A 17,232-nucleotide genomic window follows, 5' to 3' on the forward strand; every position below is an offset into this window, starting at 1 on the left:
GTCATTTAGGATAGAGCTATCAAACATTTAGGAAGACCTATCAGACATTTGGGGGTTTGGGGGGGGGGGGGTGGTAGGTGCTAATAGGCCTTTAGGGCAGGCCTTTAAGAAATTTAGGGTGGGGCTATTAATTCTTTAGGGAGGAGCTATTAGATATTTAGGGTGGGAGTATCAATTATTTAAGGCAGGGCTATCAGACATTTAGGGTGGGGCTATCAGTCCTTAGGTGGAGCTATCAAACATTTAGGGCAGGAGTATCAGTCATTTAAGCTGATGCTATCAGTCCTCTAGGATGGATCAGTTAGACATTTAGAGTGGGATTATCTGTTTCCGTTCTGACGCATTCGCGTGCGTATGAACGGAAGTCTATGGGAGGAAAAGCCCAGTGTGACTGCAGCTTTAGAGTGGAGCTATCAGACATTTAGGGCAGGAGTATCAGTCATTTAAGGCAGGGCTATCAGACATTTAGGGTGGGGCTATCAGTCATTTAAGGTGGAGATTTTAGATATTTAGGGCAGGAGTATCAGTCATATAAAGCAGGGCTATCAGACATTTAAGCTGACGCTATTAGTCCTTAAGGGTGGAGCTATCAAACATTTAGGGCGGGGCTATCAGCCCTTTAGGGTGGAGCTATCAAACATTTAGGGCAGGACTATCAGTCATTTGGGCAAGGATATCAGACATTTAGGGCAGGGCTATCGGACATCTAGGGCGGGGCTGACATACATTTGGGAAGGGCTATCAGTCTTTTAGGGCAGGGCTAAAAGTAATTAAGGGCAGGGCTATCAGTCATTTAGGGCAAGTGTATCAGACATTTAGGGTGGGTCTATCAGGGCTTTAGGGCAGGGCTGTCAGGCATTTAGGGTGGGGCTATTAGGGCATTTCTGCCCCAGTTTCTACCCCCCATTCCTCCATTTGTAAGTCTTCCTCCATTTTTGTTTCCTACACCTACATCTTCCAAAGTTCCAATCTGCCTTTTTTTTCTTTATTTTTTTTAACTGTTTGACCAAGTCGATGTACATCACAATAGCAGAAAACAGCAATCTTAACTGTGGTTTCATGTCAACTTTAATGTTCATAATGCTAAGAGTTAGAACCACTTACAGTAAGTCTATTATATATCTGCAAAAAGATAGCAAATATTACATTACAAACTGCATTGTACACAAACCAACTAAACATTTGCCTATTCAATAGTATTGCTGAAATTCAAATAAAAAAAATTACATATGTACTTAAGACTAATATATATATATACTCAACAACGGCCTCAAAGATCTGTGAAGATTTGCAGATTTTTACTGCAGCCCTAAATTTTTAATCAAATCATTTTAATACTTGATTTACAATGCTCTCAGCAGAAAGCAACTCGCAAATGCAACAGAATGTCACTGAATATCCAAACGTATACTGTATGCTGAGAACTTATGTTTTTTTGCATAATTTATAGTGTTATTCCAAAAAAACTTGGCACAGACATTGCTATAAGATACTTCAATTTGAAACATGATATCACTAGGTTTCATTGTGTAATTCATGAGAGTAACCTGTTTTTATGAATTTATATTTGCTTTCAATAGCTGCTTCAAGATGCTGATTTTTGCCAACAATATGACCACTGGCGCTGCACCACTTTATCTAAATTCATACCTCAGACTTATTTGCCCTTCAGAGGCCTGCATTCTGCAAGTGAGCAGTGCATTGTTGTGCATCCCAAATAAGCCCCAAATCACTTTCACTAGCTGGGTTTCCATCACCCTTTGTTACTGTGGACTTTAAAGTACTGTTAAAATTTTTATAAAAATCCATTTAATTGCAAAAAAAAAAAAAAGTGTTTATTGTTTAACTTTTTTTCTATATAATGTGTGTGACCAGCTGGGACTACACAATACGTATTTATTGCTCCAATCTTGCATTTTGATTGCTTCTGTCTTCTGTCAGCCGAGTTTTAACTATTTTAAGATTAATCTAAAGGTTCACCTTTTTACTAACACTGACTAGGGCTGCTCGATTATGGAAAAAATCCTAATCACAATTATTTTGGTCATAAATGTAATCATAATTATTCAAAACGATTATCAGTTGAAGTCAAAATTATGCGCTCTCCTGTGAATTGTTTTTATTATTTCCTAAAAGATGTTCAACAGAGCAAGAAATTTTTCATAGTATTTCATATTATATTTTTTCTTCTGGAGAAAGTCTTATTTTGATAGATCAACAAACTGTTTGTAACAATGCAGCTTGTGAACTTCGTTAACTAATGATTGTTTTTCAAAAACGCACTCCTGCGGTCCGTTCTTCGTACCGCGCTTAAATGATCTAAGATGCTTTGGCAGATCCTGGATCTTTTAATCTTGATAACTGATCTCTGGCTTATTTGATTTTTCAAACAAGTTCGCAAAACAGATAAAGATTATTATGAACTAATCTGAGACCGCTGCGTGTGTTGTGAAGAACAGATCTATCGATCTTCAAAATCATGATCAGCAATGCAACGACTGGCTTATGGCACAGCAACGCAATGACATCATCTGATTAATATTCAATTATCCATGTGAGCAAAATGACATCAAATTCGCAGTAAATAGGTTGTCAAAAATAATACTCAATTACTTTCCACAATTGTTGTGGGTTGCAGGCTTCACACTTTTATGCTTCAAGAGTATTTAGCAATTTATTTAGTTTTACATTTTAGATTGGATTTTCTTTACTATAATAGCCTAGGCCTATTTTAATTTCTTAATCGGCACAAGGAATTTAAATTAATTTTGCATCTAAAAAAGCATTTTGATATTGGTAAAGGTGTCTGCAACTTTTGCAAAGCATCAAATCACCGTCATATTAGCTGTCAAAACATGTGCATGACTACATAAATCATTTTTCCATTATAAAAAACAAACAAACCAACAAAAATACAGTTGAATATTGTGCATGTCTATAATCAAACAGAAACTGTACTAAAGGGATCAGTACCTTAATTTTTAACTTACTGGATCAGTACCTTAAAATAGTACGCATTTGTATAAAAAAAAATCCATATTAATAAATGTTCTCTTTGATCCTCTTGGGGAGAACCACCCTGTTCTTGAACTTGTATTACAGAGTGCAGATTGCGTAAGTTTTATTTATGTATACATTTAAATGTATATGTAAACATAAACATATATATTACTAATTTAATATTAAAAAAAATTATATATATATATATATATATATATATATATATATATATATATATATAGAGAGAGAGAGAGAGAGAGCGAGAGAGAGAGAGAGAGAGAGAGAGAGAGAGAGAGAGAGAGAGAGAGAGAGAGAGAGAGAGAGAGAAAAAACACAAAACACAAAAAAAAAAGTTTACACACACACACACACACACGTGTGTGTGTGTGTATATATATTTATATGTGTGTGTGTGTGTGTGTGTTTGTGTAAACTTTTTTTTTTAACTGTTTAACCAAGTTTATATAATCTTTAGGTTACTACTATAAGAAAATATCAGCATTTGGTACATATTTTTTAGAATTACGTTTGCTTGAAATGAGCCGATCTAATCCTGTTTATATGAAATAAACCTGCTCCCAAGCAAGTTTCAGCTACCAGAACTGTTGCTATGCCAAAAACTCTTGGATCAGTTTTGAAAAACGAAACGATCCTGGATCGTGTCAAATTGTCAATAACCAAATCAAGCTAACTGAGTAATCCACGTACAAAGAATGGACCCCTGGTCCTTAAACACTATCTTTTTATTAGATTTTTTTTTATTGAAAATTCCTTTCCTTTTAATATATTTTCTGTGTTTATTTTATTAAAGCAATATATCAAAACTCTACTCATATTATACACACATGCAACCGGTCAACTTTGGGATCAGCACAATTCTTTTATGTTTTCGGGTCAGTAAGGCAGCATTATTTGACCAAAAATACAGTAATTAACTGTTAAACTGTGAAATATTACTACAACCTTTTTTTTTCTTACTGAAGGATCATTTGACACTTAAGACTGAAGTAAGTTTATCAAGCCTAAAATTTAGTTAAGAAAACTAGGGCTGCACAATATATATCTTTTTTTTTTATATTTACATAATAAACCATAAAGCATGCACTGTTTATTTCCCTTTTATCTTTATTGCATTAATAATGCACTGCCCTACAGAATCATCTTAATCAATTAAAATGAACACATTTGATAACACTTTAGGGACCAATTCTCATTATTGCTCGTTAGCATGCATGCTATTGAGATATTGGCTGCTCATTAAAGTACGTAATCTGCATGATCTTATTTTACATCTCTAACCCAATACCTAAACTACCTAAAGAGCAAATTATGAGTTTATTGAAGCAAAATTCATAGTTAATAGTTTGCCAATAGCGAAAATTGAGCCTTGAAATAAAGTGTGATTATAAATCCTTTCCAAATAGTGCAGTTCCTTCATAGTGAAATTGTTTAGATGCAGTATATTGCATTATATATCGTAGAAAAATAAAAATATCACAATGTCCATTTTTTTCCAATATCGTGCAACCCTAAAGAAAACTTAAGTTTATTTTTATATTGCTCTCTCTCTCTGTCTCTCTCTACACACGCGCGCGCACGCACGCACGCACGCACACACACACACACACACACACACACACACACACACAGGGGCTGCTTTAATAACTTATTTAACCAATAATTTTTTACACAACTAGTCTAATTACGTAAATTGACTAATACTATGATATTATTTCTTGGTCATTTCAAGTTCACAAAATGGAAGACCAAATTGTATGTTTTGGTTTTATGACCAAAAGCATGCAGCTCATGTCGTAAAATGTAGGTAGTCTAATACGTTTAACAGTTTCACTTACAAACTGATATATGTGACACTTAATAGAAAAAAAAGCGACTGGAAAACATACTTGATCTCCTGAAGACTGATCCGAATTCCGTCCGCCACGCCAGATTGAGCTCAGACGCTTTCCAATTAGTGTTCACTTCCGTACACGTCATAAATGTCTGATGAAGGCCAGCTGGAGATCTGCCAAACGGCTAACCCGTCAATGAGAGATTAAAATATTGCTTAGTGTTATTAATATATGAATATCCATGATGTCTAATGAAGGAGCAAAAAAGAAGGGCAAAGCGCCAGGGGACAAAAAAGGATCTAAACGGAAGTCAAAGAGAAGGGAAACCTATGCAGTCTACATCTACAAAGTTTTGAAGCAGGTGAGTGATGCGTTTATGAATAAGAAAGTCTAAAAAAATTATGTTTATCTTGTGAAACTAAAAAAAATTCTGATGTAAATTACGATTAAAACACGTGTATTTAACACCACGTGCGCTTTATTCAAGAATGAATCATTGAGTCGGATCTTTTAAATGAGTCAATTGAACTGATTCTCCAAACGATTTAAATACTCTTTCAGAGGGGTTTAGGAATCATTCCTCGCTCAAATTGGAATTATGAATTGTTTAAATGGACAAGAACTATTTCGATAATGTTAGTACACATAATGTAGCCTACTTAAAAGGTTCTAAATAGACTTATTCTTACCTGAAACAAATGTCTTTACTATAACATTAAAGCATTACAAAACTTTATTGTAAGTATCAGTGATTTTATATTTTGCTTTTAAATGCTTTAATTGGAATTTGAATTGTTGTTTAACCTAATAAGAGTCGGTCACTTTACGTTACAGTTTTAAAGTAACTGTATTAACCTTTAAACCTACAGTTCTCATTAATAATATTAATAAAATTCATCAGCTTGATCAATCTGAATCTTCTATTGAATAAGAAAATTTCATAAGCCTTGAGGATTTATAAACTAATATGACATTTTCATTTTAAACTATCACTTATTCAAACTATTTGAATGTGCTCAGTGTTGTAAAGTATCAAACTAAAAATACCCAAGTTACTGTAATTGACTAGTTTTCTCAGTAATGGTAACTTACCAAGTTGTTTTAAAAATGTGTAATTTCCCTTGAGTGCGTTTTTAGTGTGGTATCAGTACTTTTACTCCAATTCTTTCCTTCAACCTGCAGTCACTACTTTATCTTTTCCTGTCTATGAGGATTAGAAAAATCAGTCCTTTGATTCCTGTCCGATCAAATCGCACATAGAAGGTAAATCGTCTCACCCATGTCTTTGAGGTTGTTCATTTTGATTCATAATTGCAGCGAACTGTTTGGAAGCATTATAAGTGTCCAAGATGTCCAAAATCTTTACACACATTGACCCAGAGACTGTTTAGATGCGTGTCACTGATGAGAAGATGACTGATGTTTACTGTATGATGACCGAAATGGCCTTAAACATCCAGCAGGCACATTAAGTCAAATTGACATGGTCTCCCAACGTCGTGGGGACATTACTTTTTTATTTGGAAATAAAAATCGGGTTGACATCAGAACCCAGCATCAGGTTGACGTCAATGTCCAACCTCTAAAATCAACCAAACATCAACGTCTAATGATGTTACAGCTTGGCGTTCTGTGGACGTTACCACTATGACGTCTATCAGATGTTGGATTTTGGTTGCCATACCTGATGAATAAATGTCAGTATTTGACGTCAATATGACGCTGGTTACAGATGTTGGCTTTGTTGTATTTGTTGTATTGTACACAACCTAAAATCAACCAAATATCAACGTCATTTGACGTCGGTTTTGGACATCAAAATAATGTTGCCTTTAGATGCTGGCTAAACATTGAATTTTGGTCACCTGACATCATAACCTAAATTAAACCTAATATTAATGTCTTATGACATTGTGTGCCTGCTGGGCAATAACTAAATCCACTACAGAATGTTACGTTTACACACACATGAACAAATTATATGTAAACGCATCAGCTTTTTACAGCATAAAACACACTACTCGCTACTCTTGAGTACTTTTGAAAGGTTTTTACTTTAAAATAATATTTACAACAGATACTTTTACTCACTACGTTTTTAAGCAAGTAATTGTATTTTAACTCGAGTATGATTTTTCACTCTTTCCACCACTAAATGTGCTAAATGTGTGTTTGCATATGTTTCCCCTTAGGTTCATCCAGACACTGGCATCTCCAGCAGGGCGATGAGCATCATGAACTCGTTTGTCAATGATGTTTTCGAGCGCATTGCCACAGAAGCGTCCCGACTGGCGCACTACAACAAGCGCTCCACCATCACCAGCAGAGAAGTGCAGACCGCGGTCCGGCTCCTGCTGCCTGGAGAACTGGCCAAGCACGCCGTGTCTGAGGGCACCAAAGCTGTCACCAAATACACCAGCTCCAAGTGACCGCCTGAGAGGTGGAGAGCATTTCTAAAAAAAAATAATAAATATAAAAAAGTTAAAACAAATTGTATGTGAAGCAAGCACTTTTCACTCTTCTGTAGTATTAAATATGCACAGACAGTTTGGTGATTTACTAATAAAATGCAAACATTGGGTCAGAGTATGTGTCCCTACATTTCTGGAATGATTCAAGAAATAGCATTAAGTATTTTTATCTATACCAGAAGTGATGAAATATAGCATTTATGGGCAGTTTAAGATGGCTTTTTTCCCTTGGTGTGCTATTATTTCTGAATAAACCGCACACGAAGGTCAGCTGATGCATTATATTCTTTCTATCAAATTTTTTTCTGAGGGTATAACTAGGTTGCAAATAATTAGATTTGGTGCTCAATGAAAGTCAATTTCTTATACAAGCTGTCGTCTGCCTGAAGCTAGATTTATAAATTATAAGAAATGTGTAATTTCTTGCATATAATCTTATAAATAATTCATTTTAAAGCCTAACGGTAGCAAAACTTATGCGCTTTAAAAGAAAACGTATTAGATTAAACTGGGCCCTAGAAGATTACTGAAGTGCATTTCTCTGTAATACTGGGTTTAAACGAGGATAATTTGCAAACCTCTTATGCTGTAGTGTTGAATATGAGCCACTAGATGGAGGCATTTTAACACAATTGAGACCAGAGCCCTTACACAACACACACATAACCCATTATATTGGCTTTTATCGAAGGAAAACCATCACAGAGTGGAGCAACGTTATTTTTTTATACTTGATTATTTTGTGTTGGCAAATTAACATTTTTTTTTCTTTTACACAATGCATAAACAACTTTTACAGTACAGTAATAGCTATCAGTTATAATCGATAATTTAGATGTGGCTGTATTTCCAACAAAAAATCATAAGCAAATAACAGTGAATCAAGGAAACAATTGTCATAGATAAATGTATATTGAATAGATTGCAAAAATATACAATGAAGCTTTTTTTCTTTAACCACAAATGTTTGGGCTCATATCTGTTCATATTTGTTCACATTGTTCAGTCCCTCCAGGATTTTGCGATAGAAAATTCCTTGAGATTAAAAAAAAAAAAAAAAAATATATATATATATATATATATATATATATATATATATATATATATATATATATATATATGTGTGTCTTTCACATTATATTTTGTGTAGTTTTTACAGCAAAACACAAGATCGAAAGCGAATAGTGGTATAAGGTTTGAGGAAAGCTTCACACAAACGTATAGTGCTCAGCATAAATACATGCCTCATAGATCTCTGTTTAAATGAATAATTTCTAAAGATTCTTTACAATAATATATTTGTGCATATACATTAGATTAGTTAGTACCAAATTACCTATCTAACAAAAAAAACTTAGATCAATAAGATCATGTTCCAATAATCAGTACGCCTGAATTAACTGTATTCATCTGCACAACTCTGGTTTGCACTTAAGTGTAATTGTATTGTTTACACATTTTATTCATTCATTCATTTTTTTGTCGGCTTAGTCCCTTTATTAATCCGGGGTCACCACAGCGAAATGAACCGCCAACTTATCCAGCAAGTTTTTACGCAGCGGATGCCCTTCCAGCTCTCATTCACCTCCCATACACTCTCATTCACTACGGACAATTCAGCTTACCAAATTCACCTGTACCGCATGTGTTTAGACTGTGGGGGAAACCGGAGCACCCGGAGGAAACCCACGCGAAATGCAGGGAGAACATGCAAACTCCACACAGAAACGCCAACTGAGCCGAGGCTCAACCCACCGACCTTCTTGCTGTGAGGCGACAGCACTACCTACTGCGCCACTCACATTTTTATTGTTTACTTATATTTTTGGATTATATGTGTAATTGTATTTATTATAATTTCTTTTTAAAATTTTACTTTTTGTATTAATATTATATGCACCAAGTAACCTGCACATGGTTGAATTGACAATAAAGCTGACTTTGGCTAATACACAGGAAAAACATTAAATCACTTTAATGAACAGGAAAAATGAGGGAAAACCTTAAAGAAAAGTATATATATATATATATATATATATATATATATATATATATATATATATATATATATATATATATATATATATATATATATATATGTATGTATATATATATATATATATATATATATATATATATGTATGTATATATATATATATATATATATATATATATATATGTATGTATATATATATATATATATATATATATATATATATATATATATATATATATATATATATATATATATATATATTGAAATTTTGTAGCTTGATATTTCCCATGATATTTGTGAGACATTCTATTTTGGTGTCTACGTCAAACTAAATATACAGAAATTAACATAGAAAGCACACTGTGTTAAAATAGATTAGATTTAATAGTCTATTTAATATAATATTATTAATAACAGATTTTAAGTAAATAATTACAAAATATGAGTGAATTGTCAATTAATATAACAGATAAAATATACATAATTCTTACTTAAACATATCTTTAGCTTATTAAATTATATAGAATAATAAATCATCATATTCAATTGTATTATATTTTAAATGATTAAAAACATCTTGCTAATAATTGGGTGGATAGTGGCAAATTTAAATTCATATTTTGGGGGGCTTTAATGTATCATCAGATGATTATTGTTTATGCCTGAAAAGATGTTTTGGTAAACTATTCTTGCACTAAATTAAATTTTGCCAAGTGTCTAGCTTAAACTGTATGGTAATGGCAAAAAATATATTAGTCATTATTATTTGTTTTGATGAAATTATTTGACAGGGCATATTGTAATGCATTAAACATTTGTTTTAAATCTTTCAATTGGTCAAATACCCCTTTTTAATCTTTGACCCATTCATATTTGAAGTTACTTTGCAGCTAATCTCCCCTGTTTACTAAGCAAAGTGTATGACAAATACGCTAAACTCTAACAACCAATCACACATGCCATAAGACGTCTTATAAATTCTAATAAATAACTATTACACAAACACTCAATCTGAACTGCTTTGGTGCAGTAATTGGATTTTCCAACACAACGCCCCGTCTCTGAATCATACATGAAAAAAAAAAAATGTATGTTGTCAAAGCTTTGTGAGAGACACACGAATAAAAAGCTTTAAATACAATTGTCGTTCTTAAAAAAAGACGAAGCTTGCACTAAAATAATCATTTGTCCATTTTACAGTCTAGTAGCTGACCAATGAAGTATTTCACAGGGGGGGGGAAGCTTTAGTAAAAAACAAATCACGCTTTGTCCTCCATTAATCAGGGAAGTCTGAGGAATACTGGGGTTTGATATTCCCCAGCCCTCCCTCTCCAGCGATAAGCCTTACTGATGATCTTATATATGCTAATGATGGCATGTCTATGGACATATTACAGCGAGGGTGATGGTGTCATTAATGACAACGTCTTAAGCGTTATCGTCATCATCACCATGTTCCCCTTGATCTTGCGGTTCCTACACAGATCCCTGTACGCTCGTTTCATTTTTGCACACACAATCTCTCTCTCTCTTTTGGGTGGTATAAGCACATTACGGATGGGGACATTAGTAACTAATGCAGGCGCTGGGCCCCGCATTGTTTTGGTGCACAAGTACATCATTAGAAAATGTTCTACTTGGCAGGGAAGCGTGTATTAACTCGGCTCGCAATAAAATGAGGTTGTGATCAATTGTTAAAGTTATCGAGAGCTATTAGGTTGAAATATGAACCTCTCAATTGCCATAATGAAGAGGGTGCCCGATCGTACACAATCAACAGAGCAACATACACCGAGCATTGCGGGTTCTGGGCGCTCCAGACAATGAGAGAAAGCAATTTTGCTGAAAGAAAATGCGAGCGCGTCGCCCTAACCTCATTACAAATTTTACCTCATTACTAAATTTCAATAATCTACTCAAAACACTAGGACCAACTGGCTATAAAACAGAATTGCGAGCTTCTTCTTTTTTTCTGGAGAAATGGGACAATAATAAATCGTGAAGAATTACGGCTCATAATGCCAGCTAACTTTTGATGCCAGCATTGACTCATGGTTTTGGCAAGCTCGCTGCATTAATTCATTAATTTGATATAATATTCTTCACTGAGGCATATTGATGAATCTCTGAAATTAAATCAATCCTCACAAAGGTAATGTTTTGGAACTGAACAGATCTTGAGGATAGCGATGTTTAGTTGAATATCAAAGTTTTACTTTGTACTGTATTGTTATATTAACTCAAAAGTCTTCAGCTGACCTATTAGCGTTAAATATAAGATCATGAGAAACTAAATCAGGCACAGGTGTGCACAATCATTATTCAATAAGTAACCATAGAAAAAACTATAGAGGGTCAATGGAACCAAAAAGAGATGTTTATTGATAACCTAAACAACAATGGAGGACAACAGGATTGTATGTGCACATGCACATTCTTTACAGGAGGGGTGTCAAACTCAATTCCTGGAGGGCCGAAGACCTACACAGTTTAGTTCCAACCCTGCTCCAACACACCTACCTGTAGGTTTCAAACAAGCCTGAAGGACTCAATTAGTTTGATCAGGTGTGTTTAATTAGGGTTGGAACTAAACTGTGCAGAGCTGCGGCCCTTTTGGAACTGAGTTTGACACCTGTGCTTTACAGCATAACATCGCTATACTGGCCAGGCATGCAGAATGGAAAGGTTTTGTCTTTTTTACATTGTAAAACCCCAAAAGTTATGGCAACTCAAACTGTTTGAGGAAACCGATTGCTACAAACTATTTGAGTAAAAAAAAACTAATCTATATGAGTACTGTGCATTTACTCCATTTAAGTTGAAGTAATGAGGTATTTAATTAACTCATTACCTTTAACACTGAGTTCAAAACTCTTTTCAAATGAGTAGAAATAACTTTCAGGCAATTTTGAGTTAACAACACTCATTTCATTTGATAAAGATGACTGTTGGCTTTTACAGTGTACAAATCTGTGTGATGGGCAAAGCAGTGGCGCAGTAGGTAGTGCTGTCGCCTCACAGCAAGAAGGTTGGGGGTTTGAGCCTCGGCTCAGTTGGCGTTTCTGTGTGGAGTTTGCATGTTCTCCCTGCATTCACGTGGGTTTCCTCCAGGTGCTCCGGTTTCCCCCACAGTCCAAAGACATGGGGTACAGGTGAATTGGGTAGGCTAAATTGTCCATGCGTGTGTGTGTGAGTGTGTGTGAATGTTTCCCAGAGATGGGTTACGGCTGGAGAGGCATCCGCTGCGTAAAAACTTGCTGGATGAGCTGGTTCATTGCGCTGTGGCGACCCTGGATTAATAAAGGGACTAAGCTGACAAGAAAATGAATGAATGAATGAATGAATGAAATCTGTGTGATGACGCTTTTGGAAAAATGCTAATTAAAACAATTTCAGTGCATTGTTGTTGTGTAAAAGTGCTGTAACTTATCTAAATCTTATGAATTTGTACAATCTCATTTATACAATTTAGTATGATTTGCTCATCACCCAATAATGGTTGAGTTTAGGGGAGGGGTTTGGTGCCACGCCTCCTTTTTAAAATCGTATATTTTTGTACAACTAAAATTAGCCACTAAATTGAGAAAATGTAAAATAGTTACATTTCCTCATGAGATCAGGCTGAAAAAATAGAGAACGTTGTGACTCAAGGATGCACTGAATTGATCAAAAATAACAACAAAGATATTTATCTTTTTTAAATAAAAAAAAGTAAAGCTGACTAATCGCTTTTTACAGTTTAAGCGAGTAAACCTGTTGCTTTTAAAGTTATTAATTGACTTTACTTAAAAAGTGAGCCAATTGCTTTAAAATGATTAAGCAAATGAACACTTGTATGTGCATAACTATAAAATTAAGTGACAAAACAAAGTCATTTTTAAAGCATTTTTTGTAATGTTTGTAATTGCATAAAGTCAAATCAACGCTTTTAAGTTTAGTCATTTTAAGTGCAAAGTAACTACACTGTTAAAAATGATTACAAAATTATTTCACATTTTTTATGTTAATCATAAATTAATAAACTATGTTAATCTTGTTTCAACTTTTTTTTACTTGTGCAAACTGTTTTAAGTCGGTTAAATGTAATTTAAGTTAAAATGACTATGAGGGCGACACAGTGCTCAGTGGTTAGCACTGTCGCCTCACAGCAAGCAGGTCGCTGGTTCAAATCCCGGTTGGGTCAGTTGGCATTTCTGTGTGGAGTTTGCATGTTCTCCCCATGCTGGCGTGGCTTTCCTACAGATGCACTAGTTTCCCTCACAGTCCAAAGACATGCGCTATAGGTGAATTGAATAAACTAAATTGGCTGTAGTGAATGAGTGTGTAAAGATGTTTCCCAGTACTGGGTTAATAAAGGGACTAGCTGAAGGAAAATGACTCATATGATTAATTTGATTCAACTTAAAAATAAAACATCCGTATCATTTTTATCAGTGCAATTTTAATTACAAGTAAATGTTTTTCTTTAACTTCTGGTTAATCAAAGGATCTTGGGGAAAAGTCTCAAGGTGTGTAGGAAAATATTAACCAGCATAAATGTTTGTAACTGTGATTAGCAATTATAGATGCTTTTTTAGCAAATCTACATATTACAGTGATTTCCGAGGCATGACTGGAATAATGACTGCTGGAAATTCAGCTTTTCATCACAGAAATAAATTCAAATGTAAAATATATTACAACAGAAAACAGCTATTTTAAACTATAATAACATTTCCCAATTAAAATGTCATGTATTAGTGCATTTTATAAGCATTAGAGCCTCAAACATCTCGTAGTTTGTGCATGTGATTAATTCTGTATGAAGAGTATTCCATAGACTTGTGCTTTATAAGAAAAAGAAGATTGGTCAAATGAGATTTTACCTCTAGGGACAATACATTCCCCTCTCACCATGGAACGTGTCATTCAAGATATTTTTTCTGATGTAAGAGTTACATTTTTTCTTATTGAAGGAGCAGAAAGATTATGAGTAATTTTAAAAACAAAACAAATGTTGGAATATTTAATCATATTATCAAAACTCAAAAGGCTTTGTTTTTTAAGATATTACAGTGATGTACAGCTGAGGTTTTTATCATGGATGTTAGGTGCTCTCTTGTATTTTAGCCCCTTTTTCAAAATTACTGTCAATTTTCCAGAAAGGTCTGTATGTATGAACAGCCTCTTTTTGAAAATACTGGTAAATTTGTTCCGGCAATTTTTTGGAAAGAGAAGTTGTAAGATTACGGATAATTCGCCAGAATGCTGCTCTGTGTGAATGCAGAAGGAAAATTTCCAGAAAGAGAGTGTTCAAGATTAGAACGCACTGACGTGAGACGTCCAGCTATTCAGATATGACAATAAAAGCCTTTGGATACTTTTCCAGACACATTTAGCTGCTATTTGTTGGTCAGATAGCGTTTCTATGTTCCTTCTTAATGCCAACTGTGTAAAAAATATCAATAAAATGCTGTCGTTTGTTTACCTTCAAGCTCTGCTTGACGTGTGTGCACGTGAAGTGCAGGAGTGCTCCAGTGAGCAAAAGTGTTCCTCCATATGTTTTTATCAAAGTCGTTCACAATACTTATACATCCACAGAATTTGTAATACAGTCAAATGTGTAAACATTTAGCTGTGGTTAGTGCTTCTGCCTTTGGATGTCTCTGGGGGCATAGCTGCATGAATGCTAAAGCTTTAAATAAAAGTGAAACCAGCCGGATCCCTATTACGTTTACAAAAAATCGTAGCCATTTTAGCTCATTTCTGGTTAATGATGTCAGAATTTACCGATATTTTGGAATTAATGTGTGAAAAACTCCAGAACGTTCTAGCTTGTGTGAAAAGTGTTTTTTTTTTTAATTTAAGGGTAAAGTCATTCTGGTAATTTTCTGGATATTTACCGTAATCACTGTGTGAAAGGGGCTAAGGATTCCAGGGGTGTTATTTTACACATCAACATGTTTTTTTTATTTTAATCATAATTTATTAAACTTTTTAATCATGTTTCAACCTATGTCTTTCTTTTTACTTATGTCAGCTATTTTGAATCGGTTTATTGTAATTCAAGTAAAAATTAATCATATGGTATATGGTATGTAATTTTATATCAGTGCAATTTCAGTTGCAAACAAATGCAGTTCTTTAACTTGTGGTTAAGCAAAGAGTCAAAAATTAAAGTCTCAAGGTGTCTAGGTAAGTATTAAGTAGCACACATTTTTAACTGTGATTAGTAATTATAGATGTTTTTTTTAGGAAGTCTACATATTGTAATTTCCGAGGGATGACTGGAATAATGGCTTCTGAAAATTCAGCTTTTCATCATAGAAATAAATTCAAATGTAAAATATATTACAACAGAAAACAGCTATTTTAAACTATAATAATATTTCCCAATTTTCTAAATTAATATGTCATGTATTACTGCATTTTAAATTAATTAGAGCCTCGATTCATCAAGGTCTCACAGTGAAGGATCATAAAGATTGCATCCTAAAAGTGACTAGAAAAAAGGTCACAAACAACTACTTCATTTCCCAGTGTTGGGTTTCAGCTGTGTAAAACATATGTGGATAAGTTGGCGGTTCATTCCGCTGTGGTGACCCCTGATTAATAAAGAGAATAAGTCGAAAAGAAAATTATTGACAGCTACTTCATAATGTTCTCCAGCAAAAGATTTAATCCCAATCCACCATACTTGATGTCCCCATTCAAATGCATCTATGTTCATTTGCTTCACCATTTAAATGCATTCAAACAGCTCATAATCATGTTGGTTATTCCTCGAAAAAAGCACAATATTCATTATCAATTAGTCTCAACCAATTAGCTTGCATTCCTAATTCTTGGTCTGCTCTTTGTTCCTTTAATTAGTAAATTCATTAGTAATATCGCACGTTAGACGTTCCAGCAATGTATGATTTTGAGCCGCAGCAGTATTAAGTGGAAGATAATCAGCAGGAACTAATTGTCTAATTGCACCGATGAAGGTTATGATCGTTAGACTTTTCCGCAAGTCCAGTCATCTGACCGGACCATCCGAACCCTATACAGATGGCCACACTGTTAAGCTCACGGCAGGACAAAATGACAGACATCTACTATCCACGGGGAGCAAGACAAACGAGTGCGTGTGTGTGTGTCTTCGTACGTGCATATGTATATGCATGTGTGTGTGTGTTGTCCGCAGGGAGTAAGACGAACGAGTCGAGGGAGTGCTGATTCAATGCACTTCTTTCTTTTTCTTGCTTGAGAAAGTCCCTGCCTCCACAAAAATTGAATGTCCACCATTTGAGAAATGAATTCGTGGAAGTCACTGTCTTTTTTTCCCCATTAGTAAGTGTTTAGTTCAACGTTTTAAATAATTGCGTTACAAGGAATGATATTTAAAATACATTTGGGAGGCAATGGGGCGGGAAAGTGCCTACATGTTTTGCTGATGATACCCGGGCCATTTGGAAGACATCAAAGTAGTGAGGAGGTAGCCCAGATGCATATTATAAACTCATTATGTGTATCATTTAAAAGGATGTACTCCAGCAGCAAAAACAATCTTCCCATTCTCTGCCTCGCCTGTAATGTGTGTTCGCAAAGTCGCAACTTTTTTGATGCCTTCAGTCAATGTGACAGCTATTACCGCCTGGCAAAAATGGAATAAATGTCATTTATATTCCTATTGGCAGGGTCATTAGCATATGGATAAGACAGCGCGAGGCAGTGTCTATGGAGGGAACTGGAATATCACAATTTCTGATCAAAAAAAGATGGTTAATCGGCGTCTAGGAAAATGATAATTATTGTATTTAGATGCACGTTTACAATACGAAAACGGAAAAATAAACAGATTAAGTTGGGAATGCTTTATAATTTCCACATTCCTGACTCATTTTTGATTCCACTCAAACACACTTGTGAATTAAAAAGAGCGGCAATT

The 17,232-nt window shown here is 34.5% G+C and overlaps 1 protein-coding gene and 1 long non-coding RNA gene across 4 annotated transcripts in view; one reads left to right on the top strand and one right to left on the bottom strand.

The window, feature by feature from the left end:
- LOC147838087 (uncharacterized) overlaps positions 1-4,974 on the bottom strand; it is a 30,846-nt gene extending 25,872 nt beyond the window's left edge. For all 3 annotated transcript variants that reach the window (XR_015525391.1, XR_015525390.1, XR_015525389.1), the window contains exon 1: positions 4,908-4,974. This is a non-coding gene — a long non-coding RNA (uncharacterized LOC147838087). The remainder of the gene's footprint in view (positions 1-4,907) is intronic.
- A 50-nt stretch (positions 4,975-5,024) lies between these two features.
- Positions 5,025-7,439, top strand: h2bk1 (H2B.K variant histone 1). The gene is given in 2 exon segments (NM_001002724.2): positions 5,025-5,214; positions 7,046-7,439. Coding segments are annotated over 2 exon segments (354 nt in total). The 5' UTR covers positions 5,025-5,097; the 3' UTR covers positions 7,283-7,439.
- The last annotated feature ends 9,793 nt before the right edge of the window (positions 7,440-17,232 follow it).

The sequence above is a fragment of the Danio rerio genome, chromosome 24, assembly GCF_052040795.2.
Source record: "Danio rerio strain M-AB ecotype USA chromosome 24, GRCz13ab, whole genome shotgun sequence".
Lineage (NCBI taxonomy): Eukaryota > Metazoa > Chordata > Actinopteri > Cypriniformes > Danionidae > Danio > Danio rerio.